Source organism: Mucor velutinosus (assembly GCF_035048745.1).
Source record: "Mucor velutinosus strain NIH1002 chromosome Unknown tig00001563, whole genome shotgun sequence".
NCBI classification, from domain to species: domain Eukaryota; kingdom Fungi; phylum Mucoromycota; class Mucoromycetes; order Mucorales; family Mucoraceae; genus Mucor; species Mucor velutinosus.
This window is the reverse complement of record NW_027041904.1, coordinates 4,211,246-4,233,170: the sequence shown is the minus strand read 5'-3', so window position 1 is coordinate 4,233,170 and position 21,925 is coordinate 4,211,246. Positions and strand designations below refer to the sequence as shown.

General features: G+C 35.3%; 3 protein-coding genes and 1 non-coding gene across 4 annotated transcripts; 2 read left to right on the top strand and 2 right to left on the bottom strand.

The window, feature by feature from the left end:
• Nucleotides 1–15,331: 15,331 nt before the first annotated feature.
• On the top strand, nucleotides 15,332–15,406 carry ATC70_010020. The gene has a single exon. It is a non-coding gene; the product is annotated as a tRNA-Thr (tRNA).
• A 2,326-nt stretch (nucleotides 15,407–17,732) lies between these two features.
• ATC70_010019 (uncharacterized protein) lies at nucleotides 17,733–18,965 on the top strand (the record flags this gene model as incomplete). Its single annotated transcript, XM_064829242.1, has 3 exons — nucleotides 17,733–17,952; nucleotides 18,023–18,252; nucleotides 18,315–18,965. 3 exons carry the CDS (start codon nucleotides 17,733–17,735, stop codon nucleotides 18,963–18,965), a joined length of 1,101 nt encoding a protein of 366 aa, XP_064686444.1.
• An 849-nt stretch (nucleotides 18,966–19,814) lies between these two features.
• On the bottom strand, nucleotides 19,815–20,779 carry ERG28 (ergosterol biosynthesis protein; the record flags this gene model as incomplete). The annotated part of the gene is made up of 3 exons (XM_064829241.1): nucleotides 19,815–19,937; nucleotides 20,006–20,491; nucleotides 20,660–20,779. The coding sequence occupies 3 exons, from the start codon at nucleotides 20,777–20,779 to the stop codon at nucleotides 19,815–19,817; spliced, it is 729 nt and encodes a 242-aa protein (XP_064686443.1).
• A 518-nt stretch (nucleotides 20,780–21,297) lies between these two features.
• Nucleotides 21,298–21,838, bottom strand: ATC70_010017 (uncharacterized protein; the record flags this gene model as incomplete). Its single annotated transcript, XM_064829240.1, has 3 exons — nucleotides 21,298–21,618; nucleotides 21,679–21,752; nucleotides 21,814–21,838. The coding sequence occupies 3 exons, from the start codon at nucleotides 21,836–21,838 to the stop codon at nucleotides 21,298–21,300; spliced, it is 420 nt and encodes a 139-aa protein (XP_064686442.1).
• Nucleotides 21,839–21,925: the final 87 nt, after the last annotated feature.

Below are 21,925 nucleotides of genomic sequence, written 5' to 3'. Positions count from 1 at the left end.
CAACATATTTAAGCTTGATGGGATTCTAATTTTTTTACCTATGAGGACCTGGATGTACAAAATGTTTTTTAATTTTGAGGTTTTCAACTTTTGGACGATCGAACATCGATTTTTGAAAAAGTGATGCTAGAGCTTTGAAAGTAGCATGTTCTTATATCAGTTTTTTGCCGAGATGACGATGGTGCAATTCAAATTTGCGTAGGTAGCATGGTTGGTGAGAGATGGGAGATTTTTGAAAATAGGTCATTTTGAATAGATGCTGCTAGTAAAACATTTTAAATTACTATATGAATGTGAGATGTATGTGTAGTGAAAGTTGTAGAGGGTACATTTTTTGACTAGGACATGTTTGATGTGAGGTTATGGAAAGTGATGCCAATGAGTAATGACGGAAGATGTTCCAAATGACCGATTTTCAAAGGGCCATATCTCTGAATTTTACCAAGTGAACGAGAGCTTCAAACTTAATAGCTTCTGTTTCTTTTTCAAATCTCTATACGATGGTATGGTTATTATAGATGAATAAAATAAAAAATAAATATCCCCTGCTTGTAGCTCATAAAATATATGATTTTGAGCAAATTTATGAAGGGAACGTATATCTGGTACTTGAAACTATTATATTATAATGGATATAATGTAGAGCTATCAAATGGTCTTTGTTTTGTGCGAATCCAGTGAGTATTTGTCGAGATATGGTCAAAAAAGGATATCATGCAAAATCATTGTTTTTTCTTCAGAATCTACGTGTGATAGCAAGCAAAAAATCTGGTGACGATTTTTTGGTCAGGACATGATTGTCAATATTTCATGATAGAGCCATGCCAGAGCTTCAAGCGATAGCTCATTTGATAGGAAATTTTTTGGCCTACAATGTTTAGTAATGCTTAACAAAATGTTTTGATGACAGATACTAATTAATCTTTTGAAAACAGTCAAAAAATTGCAAAAACAATCGTACCAGATATCAGGTAAACAATGTACACCAGAGGCTTGAAACAAATACCATTGTATTTTCCTTTGAATTCTCTACAAGTTTCATATAAGTTTGAAGGGGTGTTTACTATCAAGAAACGCGTAATTTGAAGGTCGATAGATTTCGGAATCCTATGGATCAACATTCAGAACAATAGAAATTGAAGCTCCGTTGACCTTCTGCACGTGTACACTACATGAGTATGAATTTGACCGAGAATTTTAAAAATCGGAGCGTACGAAAAGGGCCATATTAACTTACTGGTTTCAAGTTATCAATAGATACGTAACATGTTGGAGAATTTTGCTTTTAAGACTAGACAGTTGTGGCTTGCTTTGTTCGATAATAATAAGATTTGCAATTTAAGGTATGCATATTCCCCCGCTTAAAAATAGCATCTCCAATGTGGATTATCTCATGAAACAGAGGTTTCCAATATAATGTTCCCACTAAGAAGTTGCTCTAATATCATTATTCTACAACATATTTAAGCTTGATGGGATTCTAATTTTTTTACCTATGAGGACCTGGATGTACAAAATGTTTTTTAATTTTGAGGTTTTCAACTTTTGGACGATCGAACATCGATTTTTGAAAAAGTGATGCTAGAGCTTTGAAAGTAGCATGTTCTTATATCAGTTTTTTGCCGAGATGACGATGGTGCAATTCAAATTTGCGTAGGTAGCATGGTTGGTGAGAGATGGGAGATTTTTGAAAATAGGTCATTTTGAATAGATGCTGCTAGTAAAACATTTTAAATTACTATATGAATGTGAGATGTATGTGTAGTGAAAGTTGTAGAGGGTACATTTTTTGACTAGGACATGTTTGATGTGAGGTTATGGAAAGTGATGCCAATGAGTAATGACGGAAGATGTTCCAAATGACCGATTTTCAAAGGGCCATATCTCTGAATTTTACCAAGTGAACGAGAGCTTCAAACTTAATAGCTTCTGTTTCTTTTTCAAATCTCTATACGATGGTATGGTTATTATAGATGAATAAAATAAAAAATAAATATCCCCTGCTTGTAGCTCATAAAATATATGATTTTGAGCAAATTTATGAAGGGAACGTATATCTGGTACTTGAAACTATTATATTATAATGGATATAATGTAGAGCTATCAAATGGTCTTTGTTTTGTGCGAATCCAGTGAGTATTTGTCGAGATATGGTCAAAAAAGGATATCATGCAAAATCATTGTTTTTTCTTCAGAATCTACGTGTGATAGCAAGCAAAAAATCTGGTGACGATTTTTTGGTCAGGACATGATTGTCAATATTTCATGATAGAGCCATGCCAGAGCTTCAAGCGATAGCTCATTTGATAGGAAATTTTTTGGCCTACAATGTTTAGTAATGCTTAACAAAATGTTTTGATGACAGATACTAATTAATCTTTTGAAAACAGTCAAAAAATTGCAAAAACAATCGTACCAGATATCAGGTAAACAATGTACACCAGAGGCTTGAAACAAATACCATTGTATTTTCCTTTGAATTCTCTACAAGTTTCATATAAGTTTGAAGGGGTGTTTACTATCAAGAAACGCGTAATTTGAAGGTCGATAGATTTCGGAATCCTATGGATCAACATTCAGAACAATAGAAATTGAAGCTCCGTTGACCTTCTGCACGTGTACACTACATGAGTATGAATTTGACCGAGAATTTTAAAAATCGGAGCGTACGAAAAGGGCCATATTAACTTACTGGTTTCAAGTTATCAATAGATACGTAACATGTTGGAGAATTTTGCTTTTAAGACTAGACAGTTGTGGCTTGCTTTGTTCGATAATAATAAGATTTGCAATTTAAGGTATGCATATTCCCCCGCTTAAAAATAGCATCTCCAATGTGGATTATCTCATGAAACAGAGGTTTCCAATATAATGTTCCCACTAAGAAGTTGCTCTAATATCATTATTCTACAACATATTTAAGCTTGATGGGATTCTAATTTTTTTACCTATGAGGACCTGGATGTACAAAATGTTTTTTAATTTTGAGGTTTTCAACTTTTGGACGATCGAACATCGATTTTTGAAAAAAGTGATGCTAGAGCTTTGAAAGTAGCATGTTCTTATATCAGTTTTTTGCCGAGATGACGATGGTGCAATTCAAATTTGCGTAGGTAGCATGGTTGGTGAGAGATGGGAGATTTTTGAAAATAGGTCATTTTGAATAGATGCTGCTAGTAAAACATTTTAAATTACTATATGAATGTGAGATGTATGTGTAGTGAAAGTTGTAGAGGGTACATTTTTTGACTAGGACATGTTTGATGTGAGGTTATGGAAAGTGATGCCAATGAGTAATGACGGAAGATGTTCCAAATGACCGATTTTCAAAGGGCCATATCTCTGAATTTTACCAAGTGAACGAGAGCTTCAAACTTAATAGCTTCTGTTTCTTTTTCAAATCTCTATACGATGGTATGGTTATTATAGATGAATAAAATAAAAAATAAATATCCCCTGCTTGTAGCTCATAAAATATATGATTTTGAGCAAATTTATGAAGGGAACGTATATCTGGTACTTGAAACTATTATATTATAATGGATATAATGTAGAGCTATCAAATGGTCTTTGTTTTGTGCGAATCCAGTGAGTATTTGTCGAGATATGGTCAAAAAAGGATATCATGCAAAATCATTGTTTTTTCTTCAGAATCTACGTGTGATAGCAAGCAAAAAATCTGGTGACGATTTTTTGGTCAGGACATGATTGTCAATATTTCATGATAGAGCCATGCCAGAGCTTCAAGCGATAGCTCATTTGATAGGAAATTTTTTGGCCTACAATGTTTAGTAATGCTTAACAAAATGTTTTGATGACAGATACTAATTAATCTTTTGAAAACAGTCAAAAAATTGCAAAAACAATCGTACCAGATATCAGGTAAACAATGTACACCAGAGGCTTGAAACAAATACCATTGTATTTTCCTTTGAATTCTCTACAAGTTTCATATAAGTTTGAAGGGGTGTTTACTATCAAGAAACGCGTAATTTGAAGGTCGATAGATTTCGGAATCCTATGGATCAACATTCAGAACAATAGAAATTGAAGCTCCGTTGACCTTCTGCACGTGTACACTACATGAGTATGAATTTGACCGAGAATTTTAAAAATCGGAGCGTACGAAAAGGGCCATATTAACTTACTGGTTTCAAGTTATCAATAGATACGTAACATGTTGGAGAATTTTGCTTTTAAGACTAGACAGTTGTGGCTTGCTTTGTTCGATAATAATAAGATTTGCAATTTAAGGTATGCATATTCCCCCGCTTAAAAATAGCATCTCCAATGTGGATTATCTCATGAAACAGAGGTTTCCAATATAATGTTCCCACTAAGAAGTTGCTCTAATATCATTATTCTACAACATATTTAAGCTTGATGGGATTCTAATTTTTTTACCTATGAGGACCTGGATGTACAAAATGTTTTTTAATTTTGAGGTTTTCAACTTTTGGACGATCGAACATCGATTTTTGAAAAAGTGATGCTAGAGCTTTGAAAGTAGCATGTTCTTATATCAGTTTTTTGCCGAGATGACGATGGTGCAATTCAAATTTGCGTAGGTAGCATGGTTGGTGAGAGATGGGAGATTTTTGAAAATAGGTCATTTTGAATAGATGCTGCTAGTAAAACATTTTAAATTACTATATGAATGTGAGATGTATGTGTAGTGAAAGTTGTAGAGGGTACATTTTTTGACTAGGACATGTTTGATGTGAGGTTATGGAAAGTGATGCCAATGAGTAATGACGGAAGATGTTCCAAATGACCGATTTTCAAAGGGCCATATCTCTGAATTTTACCAAGTGAACGAGAGCTTCAAACTTAATAGCTTCTGTTTCTTTTTCAAATCTCTATACGATGGTATGGTTATTATAGATGAATAAAATAAAAAATAAATATCCCCTGCTTGTAGCTCATAAAATATATGATTTTGAGCAAATTTATGAAGGGAACGTATATCTGGTACTTGAAACTATTATATTATAATGGATATAATGTAGAGCTATCAAATGGTCTTTGTTTTGTGCGAATCCAGTGAGTATTTGTCGAGATATGGTCAAAAAAGGATATCATGCAAAATCATTGTTTTTTCTTCAGAATCTACGTGTGATAGCAAGCAAAAAATCTGGTGACGATTTTTTGGTCAGGACATGATTGTCAATATTTCATGATAGAGCCATGCCAGAGCTTCAAGCGATAGCTCATTTGATAGGAAATTTTTTGGCCTACAATGTTTAGTAATGCTTAACAAAATGTTTTGATGACAGATACTAATTAATCTTTTGAAAACAGTCAAAAAATTGCAAAAACAATCGTACCAGATATCAGGTAAACAATGTACACCAGAGGCTTGAAACAAATACCATTGTATTTTCCTTTGAATTCTCTACAAGTTTCATATAAGTTTGAAGGGGTGTTTACTATCAAGAAACGCGTAATTTGAAGGTCGATAGATTTCGGAATCCTATGGATCAACATTCAGAACAATAGAAATTGAAGCTCCGTTGACCTTCTGCACGTGTACACTACATGAGTATGAATTTGACCGAGAATTTTAAAAATCGGAGCGTACGAAAAGGGCCATATTAACTTACTGGTTTCAAGTTATCAATAGATACGTAACATGTTGGAGAATTTTGCTTTTAAGACTAGACAGTTGTGGCTTGCTTTGTTCGATAATAATAAGATTTGCAATTTAAGGTATGCATATTCCCCCGCTTAAAAATAGCATCTCCAATGTGGATTATCTCATGAAACAGAGGTTTCCAATATAATGTTCCCACTAAGAAGTTGCTCTAATATCATTATTCTACAACATATTTAAGCTTGATGGGATTCTAATTTTTTTACCTATGAGGACCTGGATGTACAAAATGTTTTTTAATTTTGAGGTTTTCAACTTTTGGACGATCGAACATCGATTTTTGAAAAAGTGATGCTAGAGCTTTGAAAGTAGCATGTTCTTATATCAGTTTTTTGCCGAGATGACGATGGTGCAATTCAAATTTGCGTAGGTAGCATGGTTGGTGAGAGATGGGAGATTTTTGAAAATAGGTCATTTTGAATAGATGCTGCTAGTAAAACATTTTAAATTACTATATGAATGTGAGATGTATGTGTAGTGAAAGTTGTAGAGGGTACATTTTTTGACTAGGACATGTTTGATGTGAGGTTATGGAAAGTGATGCCAATGAGTAATGACGGAAGATGTTCCAAATGACCGATTTTCAAAGGGCCATATCTCTGAATTTTACCAAGTGAACGAGAGCTTCAAACTTAATAGCTTCTGTTTCTTTTTCAAATCTCTATACGATGGTATGGTTATTATAGATGAATAAAATAAAAAATAAATATCCCCTGCTTGTAGCTCATAAAATATATGATTTTGAGCAAATTTATGAAGGGAACGTATATCTGGTACTTGAAACTATTATATTATAATGGATATAATGTAGAGCTATCAAATGGTCTTTGTTTTGTGCGAATCCAGTGAGTATTTGTCGAGATATGGTCAAAAAAGGATATCATGCAAAATCATTGTTTTTTCTTCAGAATCTACGTGTGATAGCAAGCAAAAAATCTGGTGACGATTTTTTGGTCAGGACATGATTGTCAATATTTCATGATAGAGCCATGCCAGAGCTTCAAGCGATAGCTCATTTGATAGGAAATTTTTTGGCCTACAATGTTTAGTAATGCTTAACAAAATGTTTTGATGACAGATACTAATTAATCTTTTGAAAACAGTCAAAAAATTGCAAAAACAATCGTACCAGATATCAGGTAAACAATGTACACCAGAGGCTTGAAACAAATACCATTGTATTTTCCTTTGAATTCTCTACAAGTTTCATATAAGTTTGAAGGGGTGTTTACTATCAAGAAACGCGTAATTTGAAGGTCGATAGATTTCGGAATCCTATGGATCAACATTCAGAACAATAGAAATTGAAGCTCCGTTGACCTTCTGCACGTGTACACTACATGAGTATGAATTTGACCGAGAATTTTAAAAATCGGAGCGTACGAAAAGGGCCATATTAACTTACTGGTTTCAAGTTATCAATAGATACGTAACATGTTGGAGAATTTTGCTTTTAAGACTAGACAGTTGTGGCTTGCTTTGTTCGATAATAATAAGATTTGCAATTTAAGGTATGCATATTCCCCGCTTAAAAATAGCATCTCCAATGTGGATTATCTCATGAAACAGAGGTTTCCAATATAATGTTCCCACTAAGAAGTTGCTCTAATATCATTATTCTACAACATATTTAAGCTTGATGGGATTCTAATTTTTTTACCTATGAGGACCTGGATGTACAAAATGTTTTTTAATTTTGAGGTTTTCAACTTTTGGACGATCGAACATCGATTTTTGAAAAAGTGATGCTAGAGCTTTGAAAGTAGCATGTTCTTATATCAGTTTTTTGCCGAGATGACGATGGTGCAATTCAAATTTGCGTAGGTAGCATGGTTGGTGAGAGATGGGAGATTTTTGAAAATAGGTCATTTTGAATAGATGCTGCTAGTAAAACATTTTAAATTACTATATGAATGTGAGATGTATGTGTAGTGAAAGTTGTAGAGGGTACATTTTTTGACTAGGACATGTTTGATGTGAGGTTATGGAAAGTGATGCCAATGAGTAATGACGGAAGATGTTCCAAATGACCGATTTTCAAAGGGCCATATCTCTGAATTTTACCAAGTGAACGAGAGCTTCAAACTTAATAGCTTCTGTTTCTTTTTCAAATCTCTATACGATGGTATGGTTATTATAGATGAATAAAATAAAAAATAAATATCCCCTGCTTGTAGCTCATAAAATATATGATTTTGAGCAAATTTATGAAGGGAACGTATATCTGGTACTTGAAACTATTATATTATAATGGATATAATGTAGAGCTATCAAATGGTCTTTGTTTTGTGCGAATCCAGTGAGTATTTGTCGAGATATGGTCAAAAAAGGATATCATGCAAAATCATTGTTTTTTCTTCAGAATCTACGTGTGATAGCAAGCAAAAAATCTGGTGACGATTTTTTGGTCAGGACATGATTGTCAATATTTCATGATAGAGCCATGCCAGAGCTTCAAGCGATAGCTCATTTGATAGGAAATTTTTTGGCCTACAATGTTTAGTAATGCTTAACAAAATGTTTTGATGACAGATACTAATTAATCTTTTGAAAACAGTCAAAAAATTGCAAAAACAATCGTACCAGATATCAGGTAAACAATGTACACCAGAGGCTTGAAACAAATACCATTGTATTTTCCTTTGAATTCTCTACAAGTTTCATATAAGTTTGAAGGGGTGTTTACTATCAAGAAACGCGTAATTTGAAGGTCGATAGATTTCGGAATCCTATGGATCAACATTCAGAACAATAGAAATTGAAGCTCCGTTGACCTTCTGCACGTGTACACTACATGAGTATGAATTTGACCGAGAATTTTAAAAATCGGAGCGTACGAAAAGGGCCATATTAACTTACTGGTTTCAAGTTATCAATAGATACGTAACATGTTGGAGAATTTTGCTTTTAAGACTAGACAGTTGTGGCTTGCTTTGTTCGATAATAATAAGATTTGCAATTTAAGGTATGCATATTCCCCCGCTTAAAAATAGCATCTCCAATGTGGATTATCTCATGAAACAGAGGTTTCCAATATAATGTTCCCACTAAGAAGTTGCTCTAATATCATTATTCTACAACATATTTAAGCTTGATGGGATTCTAATTTTTTTACCTATGAGGACCTGGATGTACAAAATGTTTTTTAATTTTGAGGTTTTCAACTTTTGGACGATCGAACATCGATTTTTGAAAAAGTGATGCTAGAGCTTTGAAAGTAGCATGTTCTTATATCAGTTTTTTGCCGAGATGACGATGGTGCAATTCAAATTTGCGTAGGTAGCATGGTTGGTGAGAGATGGGAGATTTTTGAAAATAGGTCATTTTGAATAGATGCTGCTAGTAAAACATTTTAAATTACTATATGAATGTGAGATGTATGTGTAGTGAAAGTTGTAGAGGGTACATTTTTTGACTAGGACATGTTTGATGTGAGGTTATGGAAAGTGATGCCAATGAGTAATGACGGAAGATGTTCCAAATGACCGATTTTCAAAGGGCCATATCTCTGAATTTTACCAAGTGAACGAGAGCTTCAAACTTAATAGCTTCTGTTTCTTTTTCAAATCTCTATACGATGGTATGGTTATTATAGATGAATAAAATAAAAAATAAATATCCCCTGCTTGTAGCTCATAAAATATATGATTTTGAGCAAATTTATGAAGGGAACGTATATCTGGTACTTGAAACTATTATATTATAATGGATATAATGTAGAGCTATCAAATGGTCTTTGTTTTGTGCGAATCCAGTGAGTATTTGTCGAGATATGGTCAAAAAAGGATATCATGCAAAATCATTGTTTTTTCTTCAGAATCTACGTGTGATAGCAAGCAAAAAATCTGGTGACGATTTTTTGGTCAGGACATGATTGTCAATATTTCATGATAGAGCCATGCCAGAGCTTCAAGCGATAGCTCATTTGATAGGAAATTTTTTGGCCTACAATGTTTAGTAATGCTTAACAAAATGTTTTGATGACAGATACTAATTAATCTTTTGAAAACAGTCAAAAAATTGCAAAAACAATCGTACCAGATATCAGGTAAACAATGTACACCAGAGGCTTGAAACAAATACCATTGTATTTTCCTTTGAATTCTCTACAAGTTTCATATAAGTTTGAAGGGGTGTTTACTATCAAGAAACGCGTAATTTGAAGGTCGATAGATTTCGGAATCCTATGGATCAACATTCAGAACAATAGAAATTGAAGCTCCGTTGACCTTCTGCACGTGTACACTACATGAGTATGAATTTGACCGAGAATTTTAAAAATCGGAGCGTACGAAAAGGGCCATATTAACTTACTGGTTTCAAGTTATCAATAGATACGTAACATGTTGGAGAATTTTGCTTTTAAGACTAGACAGTTGTGGCTTGCTTTGTTCGATAATAATAAGATTTGCAATTTAAGGTATGCATATTCCCCCGCTTAAAAATAGCATCTCCAATGTGGATTATCTCATGAAACAGAGGTTTCCAATATAATGTTCCCACTAAGAAGTTGCTCTAATATCATTATTCTACAACATATTTAAGCTTGATGGGATTCTAATTTTTTTACCTATGAGGACCTGGATGTACAAAATGTTTTTTAATTTTGAGGTTTTCAACTTTTGGACGATCGAACATCGATTTTTGAAAAAGTGATGCTAGAGCTTTGAAAGTAGCATGTTCTTATATCAGTTTTTTGCCGAGATGACGATGGTGCAATTCAAATTTGCGTAGGTAGCATGGTTGGTGAGAGATGGGAGATTTTTGAAAATAGGTCATTTTGAATAGATGCTGCTAGTAAAACATTTTAAATTACTATATGAATGTGAGATGTATGTGTAGTGAAAGTTGTAGAGGGTACATTTTTTGACTAGGACATGTTTGATGTGAGGTTATGGAAAGTGATGCCAATGAGTAATGACGGAAGATGTTCCAAATGACCGATTTTCAAAGGGCCATATCTCTGAATTTTACCAAGTGAACGAGAGCTTCAAACTTAATAGCTTCTGTTTCTTTTTCAAATCTCTATACGATGGTATGGTTATTATAGATGAATAAAATAAAAAATAAATATCCCCTGCTTGTAGCTCATAAAATATATGATTTTGAGCAAATTTATGAAGGGAACGTATATCTGGTACTTGAAACTATTATATTATAATGGATATAATGTAGAGCTATCAAATGGTCTTTGTTTTGTGCGAATCCAGTGAGTATTTGTCGAGATATGGTCAAAAAAGGATATCATGCAAAATCATTGTTTTTTCTTCAGAATCTACGTGTGATAGCAAGCAAAAAATCTGGTGACGATTTTTTGGTCAGGACATGATTGTCAATATTTCATGATAGAGCCATGCCAGAGCTTCAAGCGATAGCTCATTTGATAGGAAATTTTTTGGCCTACAATGTTTAGTAATGCTTAACAAAATGTTTTGATGACAGATACTAATTAATCTTTTGAAAACAGTCAAAAAATTGCAAAAACAATCGTACCAGATATCAGGTAAACAATGTACACCAGAGGCTTGAAACAAATACCATTGTATTTTCCTTTGAATTCTCTACAAGTTTCATATAAGTTTGAAGGGGTGTTTACTATCAAGAAACGCGTAATTTGAAGGTCGATAGATTTCGGAATCCTATGGATCAACATTCAGAACAATAGAAATTGAAGCTCCGTTGACCTTCTGCACGTGTACACTACATGAGTATGAATTTGACCGAGAATTTTAAAAATCGGAGCGTACGAAAAGGGCCATATTAACTTACTGGTTTCAAGTTATCAATAGATACGTAACATGTTGGAGAATTTTGCTTTTAAGACTAGACAGTTGTGGCTTGCTTTGTTCGATAATAATAAGATTTGCAATTTAAGGTATGCATATTCCCCCGCTTAAAAATAGCATCTCCAATGTGGATTATCTCATGAAACAGAGGTTTCCAATATAATGTTCCCACTAAGAAGTTGCTCTAATATCATTATTCTACAACATATTTAAGCTTGATGGGATTCTAATTTTTTTACCTATGAGGACCTGGATGTACAAAATGTTTTTTAATTTTGAGGTTTTCAACTTTTGGACGATCGAACATCGATTTTTGAAAAAGTGATGCTAGAGCTTTGAAAGTAGCATGTTCTTATATCAGTTTTTTGCCGAGATGACGATGGTGCAATTCAAATTTGCGTAGGTAGCATGGTTGGTGAGAGATGGGAGATTTTTGAAAATAGGTCATTTTGAATAGATGCTGCTAGTAAAACATTTTAAATTACTATATGAATGTGAGATGTATGTGTAGTGAAAGTTGTAGAGGGTACATTTTTTGACTAGGACATGTTTGATGTGAGGTTATGGAAAGTGATGCCAATGAGTAATGACGGAAGATGTTCCAAATGACCGATTTTCAAAGGGCCATATCTCTGAATTTTACCAAGTGAACGAGAGCTTCAAACTTAATAGCTTCTGTTTCTTTTTCAAATCTCTATACGATGGTATGGTTATTATAGATGAATAAAATAAAAAATAAATATCCCCTGCTTGTAGCTCATAAAATATATGATTTTGAGCAAATTTATGAAGGGAACGTATATCTGGTACTTGAAACTATTATATTATAATGGATATAATGTAGAGCTATCAAATGGTCTTTGTTTTGTGCGAATCCAGTGAGTATTTGTCGAGATATGGTCAAAAAAGGATATCATGCAAAATCATTGTTTTTTCTTCAGAATCTACGTGTGATAGCAAGCAAAAAATCTGGTGACGATTTTTTGGTCAGGACATGATTGTCAATATTTCATGATAGAGCCATGCCAGAGCTTCAAGCGATAGCTCATTTGATAGGAAATTTTTTGGCCTACAATGTTTAGTAATGCTTAACAAAATGTTTTGATGACAGATACTAATTAATCTTTTGAAAACAGTCAAAAAATTGCAAAAACAATCGTACCAGATATCAGGTAAACAATGTACACCAGAGGCTTGAAACAAATACCATTGTATTTTCCTTTGAATTCTCTACAAGTTTCATATAAGTTTGAAGGGGTGTTTACTATCAAGAAACGCGTAATTTGAAGGTCGATAGATTTCGGAATCCTATGGATCAACATTCAGAACAATAGAAATTGAAGCTCCGTTGACCTTCTGCACGTGTACACTACATGAGTATGAATTTGACCGAGAATTTTAAAAATCGGAGCGTACGAAAAGGGCCATATTAACTTACTGGTTTCAAGTTATCAATAGATACGTAACATGTTGGAGAATTTTGCTTTTAAGACTAGACAGTTGTGGCTTGCTTTGTTCGATAATAATAAGATTTGCAATTTAAGGTATGCATATTCCCCCGCTTAAAAATAGCATCTCCAATGTGGATTATCTCATGAAACAGAGGTTTCCAATATAATGTTCCCACTAAGAAGTTGCTCTAATATCATTATTCTACAACATATTTAAGCTTGATGGGATTCTAATTTTTTTACCTATGAGGACCTGGATGTACAAAATGTTTTTTAATTTTGAGGTTTTCAACTTTTGGACGATCGAACATCGATTTTTGAAAAAGTGATGCTAGAGCTTTGAAAGTAGCATGTTCTTATATCAGTTTTTTGCCGAGATGACGATGGTGCAATTCAAATTTGCGTAGGTAGCATGGTTGGTGAGAGATGGGAGATTTTTGAAAATAGGTCATTTTGAATAGATGCTGCTAGTAAAACATTTTAAATTACTATATGAATGTGAGATGTATGTGTAGTGAAAGTTGTAGAGGGTACATTTTTTGACTAGGACATGTTTGATGTGAGGTTATGGAAAGTGATGCCAATGAGTAATGACGGAAGATGTTCCAAATGACCGATTTTCAAAGGGCCATATCTCTGAATTTTACCAAGTGAACGAGAGCTTCAAACTTAATAGCTTCTGTTTCTTTTTCAAATCTCTATACGATGGTATGGTTATTATAGATGAATAAAATAAAAAATAAATATCCCCTGCTTGTAGCTCATAAAATATATGATTTTGAGCAAATTTATGAAGGGAACGTATATCTGGTACTTGAAACTATTATATTATAATGGATATAATGTAGAGCTATCAAATGGTCTTTGTTTTGTGCGAATCCAGTGAGTATTTGTCGAGATATGGTCAAAAAAGGATATCATGCAAAATCATTGTTTTTTCTTCAGAATCTACGTGTGATAGCAAGCAAAAAATCTGGTGACGATTTTTTGGTCAGGACATGATTGTCAATATTTCATGATAGAGCCATGCCAGAGCTTCAAGCGATAGCTCATTTGATAGGAAATTTTTTGGCCTACAATGTTTAGTAATGCTTAACAAAATGTTTTGATGACAGATACTAATTAATCTTTTGAAAACAGTCAAAAAATTGCAAAAACAATCGTACCAGATATCAGGTAAACAATGTACACCAGAGGCTTGAAACAAATACCATTGTATTTTCCTTTGAATTCTCTACAAGTTTCATATAAGTTTGAAGGGGTGTTTACTATCAAGAAACGCGTAATTTGAAGGTCGATAGATTTCGGAATCCTATGGATCAACATTCAGAACAATAGAAATTGAAGCTCCGTTGACCTTCTGCACGTGTACACTACATGAGTATGAATTTGACCGAGAATTTTAAAAATCGGAGCGTACGAAAAGGGCCATATTAACTTACTGGTTTCAAGCTATCAATAGATACATAACAGGCAGATCTATTCAATATGGTGGATCCATTATAACTAACGCTATAACTGCGAGCACGGCCTCCAACGATGTTGGTAAAAATTTAGTACTTGCTTTTCTTTGGAAACCATCAGAAAATATACAAAAAAACTAGCTGGCCAGTCTGAGTGCAAACTGTAGGATAGATATTGAAAGTGTTATCCTTCAATGCGCATTGTTTAGGATATAGATCATCTCTGAGAGGCAAATGTATTAGGCGTTGTATATCACATAAGAGTATCTGAGAATGAGCAGAGATGCGTAGTAAAAGTGGGAGGTCTTTATTCAAGTAGTACGAAGGAACATGAGTGGTGCCATCAAATGGCTAATCTATATCCTGGTTCCTAGAGAGTAGTAACCTATAGCCTTGCTTTCGTCCCTGGAAGTGGGTTTCAATTCCGACAAATGTTCTTCCGTCAAAGCTATTAGGAAGAACATTCTATCCTGGATCATCTTTGTTGTTTATCCTTGACTGGTGGTTCGTGAGTTCTTATGCAGTACATTCTCGTTAACTGGTTCAAGGCTTATACAATTATCCCGCATTCAAGATCAAGGTCCTATTGCTGCGGCACTGTCAAATAACTATAAATACCTTTGAAATCTACACTAGTTTTGATCCTTATTCAATCTTGGAATAGCATAATAAATATATTCAGTTCTAATTGTATTTACTCTGTCTATATTTCTTTATTCTCTACACGCATTTCAATTCTTTACAAACATATTATATATAAGTAGATATCGATGATTATTATGCAATGTAATAACTTTAAACGATGGTAAAATGCAAGTAGTACGGATTATTTAATTTGCTTAGCATTTTTTTATACTCTTAATCTATCAATAAGTCTTATTTTTGCAACAACATATAGAATACATAATTCCTACCCGCATTCCCTCGCAAATTTTTTTTGGCATAACATAGAAAATACAAGTTTTTTGATCGGCTAAAGCCAGCATAGCTCCAATTGGCTAGAGCGTCCCTCTCGTAAAGGGAAGGTTGCGTGTTCGAATCACGCTGGTGGCATCTTTTTTTTTTTTTTTTTTTTGCATCTGAAATTTCGTGTTTGCCTAAGTTTCAATAAATCATTGAGTTCAAGGCTTTGAGATACATTTTTGGTCTTCGAGAAAGGAAATTGATGATTTTATAACACAATATTTGATGATTTCTTTAATACAGAAAAAGATATATGATGATCCTGCAAAACGACTAAGCCGCCTTGGATACATACCAAGAAAACTCTTATTTGAGACAAATATATAATTTATGTATGCAACAATTTTAACGCTGCGTTGCTTGGTGGTCTGTAATAGAGCTGGTCTAATGATTTTTGTTGGGCCTTGTATAGAAAACCCCTCACAACAGTAGCAAGTCAAAGTGGTGGATTTGCAGTTCTTCAACAATTGTCGTTTTATGAAGATACATTTTTTGATGTCAAGGTATGCAGTATACAGTATTGTGAACAGACTAAAAGTTTTTACTTTCATCTTTAATCTTAGAAGGGTAATCAATGGTATTACAGATCAAAAGCTATTATTCTACTCTTCCATCAGAAAAAGGTAAGTTTGGTGTTAGGAATATTTCCTCTCAATTTGGGACTAAATTAAGCGTTGGCCTCTGTGCATTTATACAATGGCCTCAGTTTTGAAACAAAATTGTTTTAAGTGATGTAGTTTGGATGAAATTGTTAGACTTGACGCATTTGACTAGAAAAAAATAGGCCATCTGATGCCTGAACAAAGTGCCGTTCCACAAACTTGTGTAAACCCCACTTGATCCATACTACAAACTATCCTGTTGTTAATAATGATATGCATATTATCTATAAACTAAATATCGAAAAGATCATTGCATTAATATGTGTTTCGCGAAGTTGTTAAAAAAAAAAAAAAAAAGTGGAGAGATCACAGGGTAGTGTTGTGTGGTACATTTCATTATGTAATGCACAATTGAATGGAATTAATATTTCATCCATTCTGCTGATACTGTGCACAGATTGTACGCCAAATTGAACACACAACAGCATCATAGGGCCTAAACCATTTCAAGCCTCAAATACAATGCTAGGAATGTACACTGCATGTCCATTGTTTCTGTCTAAAAAAAAAAAAAAGCAAAGTCAAGCAGTTTTATTCATTTTCACATGCGGATATTCATGCTGCAAACTGCTACGGCATTTCAAGTTTCTACTGTATAAGATGAATAAAATAAAACCCTGTTTCCAATGGTTCCATTTGCGTCAGGTAGATGTATACTTCATTGGTCAAGTTGGAAGAAATTGCTTCTTTGGATGAATCTTGCGACCCTCGTACAAGACTATTCAGTACAAAGACATCAGGCAGCAGTTGTTTATAGTTGAAAGAGTGTGACAGAGTCAGAACGGAAACGGCCCAGGTGGTCAAGATGAACAGTTGAAATATGGATTTTCTTTGTTGTCATTTTTTGATCCAGTAGCACATCCACTTTAAGGTTTTTTTTATACAGGTATACCACAGCAAGTGGCGAGCTTTTTTCGAAAAAGAATTCTCATAGGGTTAAAATATCAAATCAAGAAAAGTGGGTCGATGTAAACAAGGGGCTCTTTAGATTTCAATAGCCTGCTTATATTTTTCTAGTTGTATTTCGTTTGCACTTCTTGATGAGGCCAGCCTGAGAGCACCAGAGACGCTTCAAGAGGTAACCAAGGTTGAAAGTAGGGGGGGGGGGAGGCGACGCAAGGAAGCTGCTCCATTTCGAGAGAAATGTTGTGTGTATGCGCGCGGAATGAGCCACGATTCCTCCGATCTTCTCTTTAAGGATATAGAGTTACTAAACACATAGAGTTCTATTCAAGTTTCTTCCATCTGATCCTTTGAAATCCAGTCAGCATTCCTTGTTCATCTCTATCCACTGTGCATTGAGTACTATTGCAATAAAAGATGCTGGTAAAGAATCGATTCTTTCTCCCATTTTTGATTATATAAAGGAGTTACCTAATGGAAATTCTTTTGGAAGAGACATAAAAAAAACGTGTGGTGTGAGATAATCGGCCCGGTCTTCCTAATTAAAAAAAAGTGAAGCTGCGGGATTCGATATATTCACAATGATGTATGTGGATCAATACATTAACCGTAAGTTTGGTTCATGTCCAACAGCTAGCCCGCCAAGTAGCCAAGCTCGCCCAGTTTTACCATCAAAATCAGAAGAACCTCGGGTACACAGAGCTGTAAAACCATTCCATCGTATTCATGCAAAACGGATGTTCATTTAAGCTGTTTTTATATAAAAACCAAGCCCAAATCCACAAATCAAACTTACTGTCTCTTTTCCTTTCTTGTTTCCTAACTATATTATCTTTCTCCTACAAAATTTAATGAAAGCCAAAGTCAATTTGTATAATCGCCCTCATGGTCGGATTGATACATACCAAGTGGCATCCCCTTACAGTAACAACAACAAACAGAAACATGCCATTATAGTCGATAGAGAACATAGACTCAATGCAGCCTATAGCCCAAGCTACAGCCAAGCATGCTTATTATTGCAGGCTATTCAAATGAATGGTAGACGTCGATTGAGCTCAGAATGTATTTGTAAATGTCAAGCGTTTAAATGATTTACCCTTTATGATGATTGCTAATATCTTTTTTTTTTTACATACAGTGCAACTCGCTAATTTCGTAGCAAAAGCTTGGGAATTTAGCCCTGAACAAGACAAAATCGAAGCCCTCGCAAAACTCATGACAAATCTGATGGATACGACTTTGCTCTGCCCTGAAAAACCGTTTGATGAAGCATTGAAGCAATTTTGCCGTAACAACATTCCAACTCATTCTGTATCACCAAGCATTACTTTGTTGATAGCTATCGGCTATATTGAGAGACTGAAGCAGGTAGCTATTATGATACATGGCATCCTTGATGAGCCCGACATACTCATCTCATTTTGTTATAGAAATACCACAACATCAAAGGCACCAAGGGCTGTGGACATCGCCTTATTCTAGTGGCTTACATGATGGCTGCCAAGTTTATGCACGTCAATCTTCGGTCGATCATTAATACATCTACCACTCTATCAGCCTCAGCAAGCACCTCAACATGCACATCCCCTTTGAGTTTACCTAAATCTTTGCCGTCCTTTAGCAACAATATAACTGTGTCTGCTGAAAGATCAACAATTCATAAATATACCCCAAATCTTCCACCTATTTCTGCTACACCCAAACATCAGGAACAGCAAGACCAGTTACCATCACCGCCTACATCACCAAAGTCATTTGCTTCTGATCCACTCCATTACCACTATTTTCAATCTACTAATACTACTTCATCCAGCACTAATAACAACACCCATACCTCCGGCGCTGCACCCAAGCACTCGAATGCCACTCCTGTAAATCATAATGAAAGACACTTCCAGATACTGCGCATGGAATTGGAATTTCTGCATTTCTTAAACTATGATTTGTCATTATCAGACACACTCAAACTTATCCATTGGGCACAGAGGTTTGATGACGATTTACTACCGCCTATTCAAAACAAACATGCTTCTGGTGATGAAGGTGGCAGTGAAGGCAGCAGCAATAGTAGTGATGACTAGTATTTAATAAAAAATATATCGGTCGATTTATCCGATACTTCATTCGCATTAGACTTATTATTTGAATACTAAAATGGAGGGAAAAAGAATCCCCCCCACATGTGTTTATTATGGCTTGTCAACCTCGTTTTGACGTAGAATCAAATGTTACACTTCCAAGCCAACGATCCATCAATTTCGGTAATATACACCGTCTGTTGTTGGTAATTTACAGGTGTCGGTAAAAAGTTTTATTTCTCTTCTTGGGGGGGAAAGATGGAGGGGGGAATATGATGGCAGTATAGTCTTCCATCATCGCTATGATAAGACCCGTCTCTGCCAACACCCCCTTGCAATTTGACATGGGAGAATTTAGCAACGGAAACGACCGCTGGATCGCAGCTGGTAACTGCTAAACCCAAATAAATAAGAGGGGCCATTTCGTTATCCAGGTCATAAAAAAGGCTCCCATATAGCAGTGTCTGATTTGGAGGAATAGGAAGCAATGGAAGCTATTATCGTCCCACCTTGCCTTTGAAGGCGCAATCGATAGGGAGGCAAAAGCTTCTTTGCTCGTACAACATGACCATTTCTTGATAAAAACACGCCATGTTGAGGTGAGAATCCTAGCATAACATGACAAGACGTGTGACCCAAATGCTCCCGTAGCATAATATCAGCATTTGCACAAGGAGCAAAAGTAGCGTGCGATTCTACCGCTGTTTCAATAGTGCCATTTTCATAGAGTTGCTGATAAACAAATCTAAAGGCACCACGGTGGTCAGATCCCCATAGCGTAAATACATGCGCAGAGTCAAATGAAACAGAACTCTTGAGTCCAACTGTGCTTTCTTGGCCGATATCCGTTGTTTACCAATCGTAAGGCAAGTTGGGATTTGGTTGTACAGGGAATGGTAAGCCGTTTAGTTTGGCTTTCAATAGAGGGGCCAGCTTGTGAGCGAATAATTCTTGACCTTTATCGTTCAAATGCAACTAAAAGACAACAATATAAATATCATCAAGGCGTATAAACTGACGACCTACATAAACAAAACACTTACAGGGTTTGTATAGTGAGTGGGTCCGTATCGTATCCATACAGTGGTATCAACAAAGGCGATATTCTCATCTGCAACGCTCATCTGCAACGCTGCCTTTTGTGATTCCTGAAACAAAACGCCCAAGGGTTCAGAGAGCACGATAATAAATGCATGTGGGAATCGATATCTGATGTTGGATAGAAACGTAAATAGCCTTCTAATGTACATTGGACCTGCTGCTGGATAGCGTCGATCATCGTATTCGCCCAACAAAATCGTGATGATGTGTGGTGGAGCATAAAAGCTCTCTCCCTTGAAGTATAAAGTCTCCATTCCCAAGGGCTCTTGATGGTCCATCAGCCATACTTTGGGTGAAGCTATCTGCGATCGTTCTGTGTCTAGTATGTCCGACACAATCAAAGGAAAGCTGGTCATCAGTAATTGCGATGTGCCCAATTCTAGTGTCAAGTCGTGTCTAACGTATTCAATCAGTGGCTGCGGTTGTTGCTATTTGTAGGTGTGGGTGGAGTTTGTCTGCTGAGGGCTAGCCATCTCAATTTCTTAAAGGCAAATTGTAGAGTTCAAATCAGACACAATAGTCAATGTTGTGTTCACATCGACATGCTCTATATGGATTTGAAAGAAGGAGCCTTGATCGCTTGTAGCCATTCTTACTAACTGGCTATTTTTGTTCATTTGAACGTATAAAATAGCAGGCTGACTCAGCCTTAACTTGACCTCGCCACCGTCGTTTGCTGAGGTTTTCAAGTAGGCTCCAGATGAGACACTCTGCATGTCGACTACAGTCTTTTGCCATCGACCGAAATATTGAAGTTCACCATCGTTGAAACGGATTGTTCTCGCTCCTGTGATCTCTATTAAAAACAGAAAAGGAAGCAAATAATAAGCAATCATCATGACACTATACAATAAGAGATGAAAAGAGCAAGCATACACAAAGGAGCTGCCATTATGTTTGATAACTTTGTTGCTGTTGCAGAGCAGCCATCATGGTACAAATGATGCCAGAGAGAGAGGGCCCTAATGACTCCGCTATAAAAAGGATTTCAAGAAGCATTTATTAGAGTTTTTACTAGATTGTGAGCAATTGAAGCGTATGATTTCTCTCTGTAGCGTGAAAAGGGGAAGTATATAGATGTTTACTTGATTTTTTGTTTAGAAAAAAAAAAAAAAACGCAAATTGAATGTAAAATGTGGGTGGAAAGTAATGAAAACGGGAGAGATACTATAATAAATATTTACAAGAGAAGAAGAGAAAGTATAGGAAGATAGAAAGGAATCACAGATTCAACTTATTGCCATTGATCAATCATCATAGCACCCCAATACTCATTAGCAGGCTTGCCAAACTGCTGTTGCTGCTGTTGCTGTTGCTGTTGCTGTTGCTGTTGAGCAAGCTGATAAGAGGGAGTCAATAATGCAGAATCATCTTCAGAGTCATCTTCAGTCATTGGAGAGTTTGCAGACATTGGTTGTAACCAGAGAGGCAATTCAGCAGGTGGAGGAGGTCTGTAATCAGGAGAAGCATAAGTGATGGCAGGCAATTCCTTCTGGGCAGGCTGATCGGGTGAGAATTGTGTATGCAGGTCAAAGTAACGCTTTGTCACAACAGGCTATAGTAGATTTGATTTAATACATCTAGTTGCAATTGACTGTTGAAAATGCATATATACCTCTTCATCTTCATCATCCATTCTACGCTTGTTGCTGCTGTTGCAAGTACGCATTGGCTGATTGAATTGAGATGCTACTGACATGTTAATTCAATTGACACACACTACAGAGGAAGGAGGAGGAGGATGACTTACTATTTCCGAATTGATATGATGCCATTGTGTATAAGAAATCTTTAATTGATGTTTAATTTTTTTTTTTTTTGCAAGTTGAAAAAAAAATTAACAAAGGGAAAGAGAGAGAGAG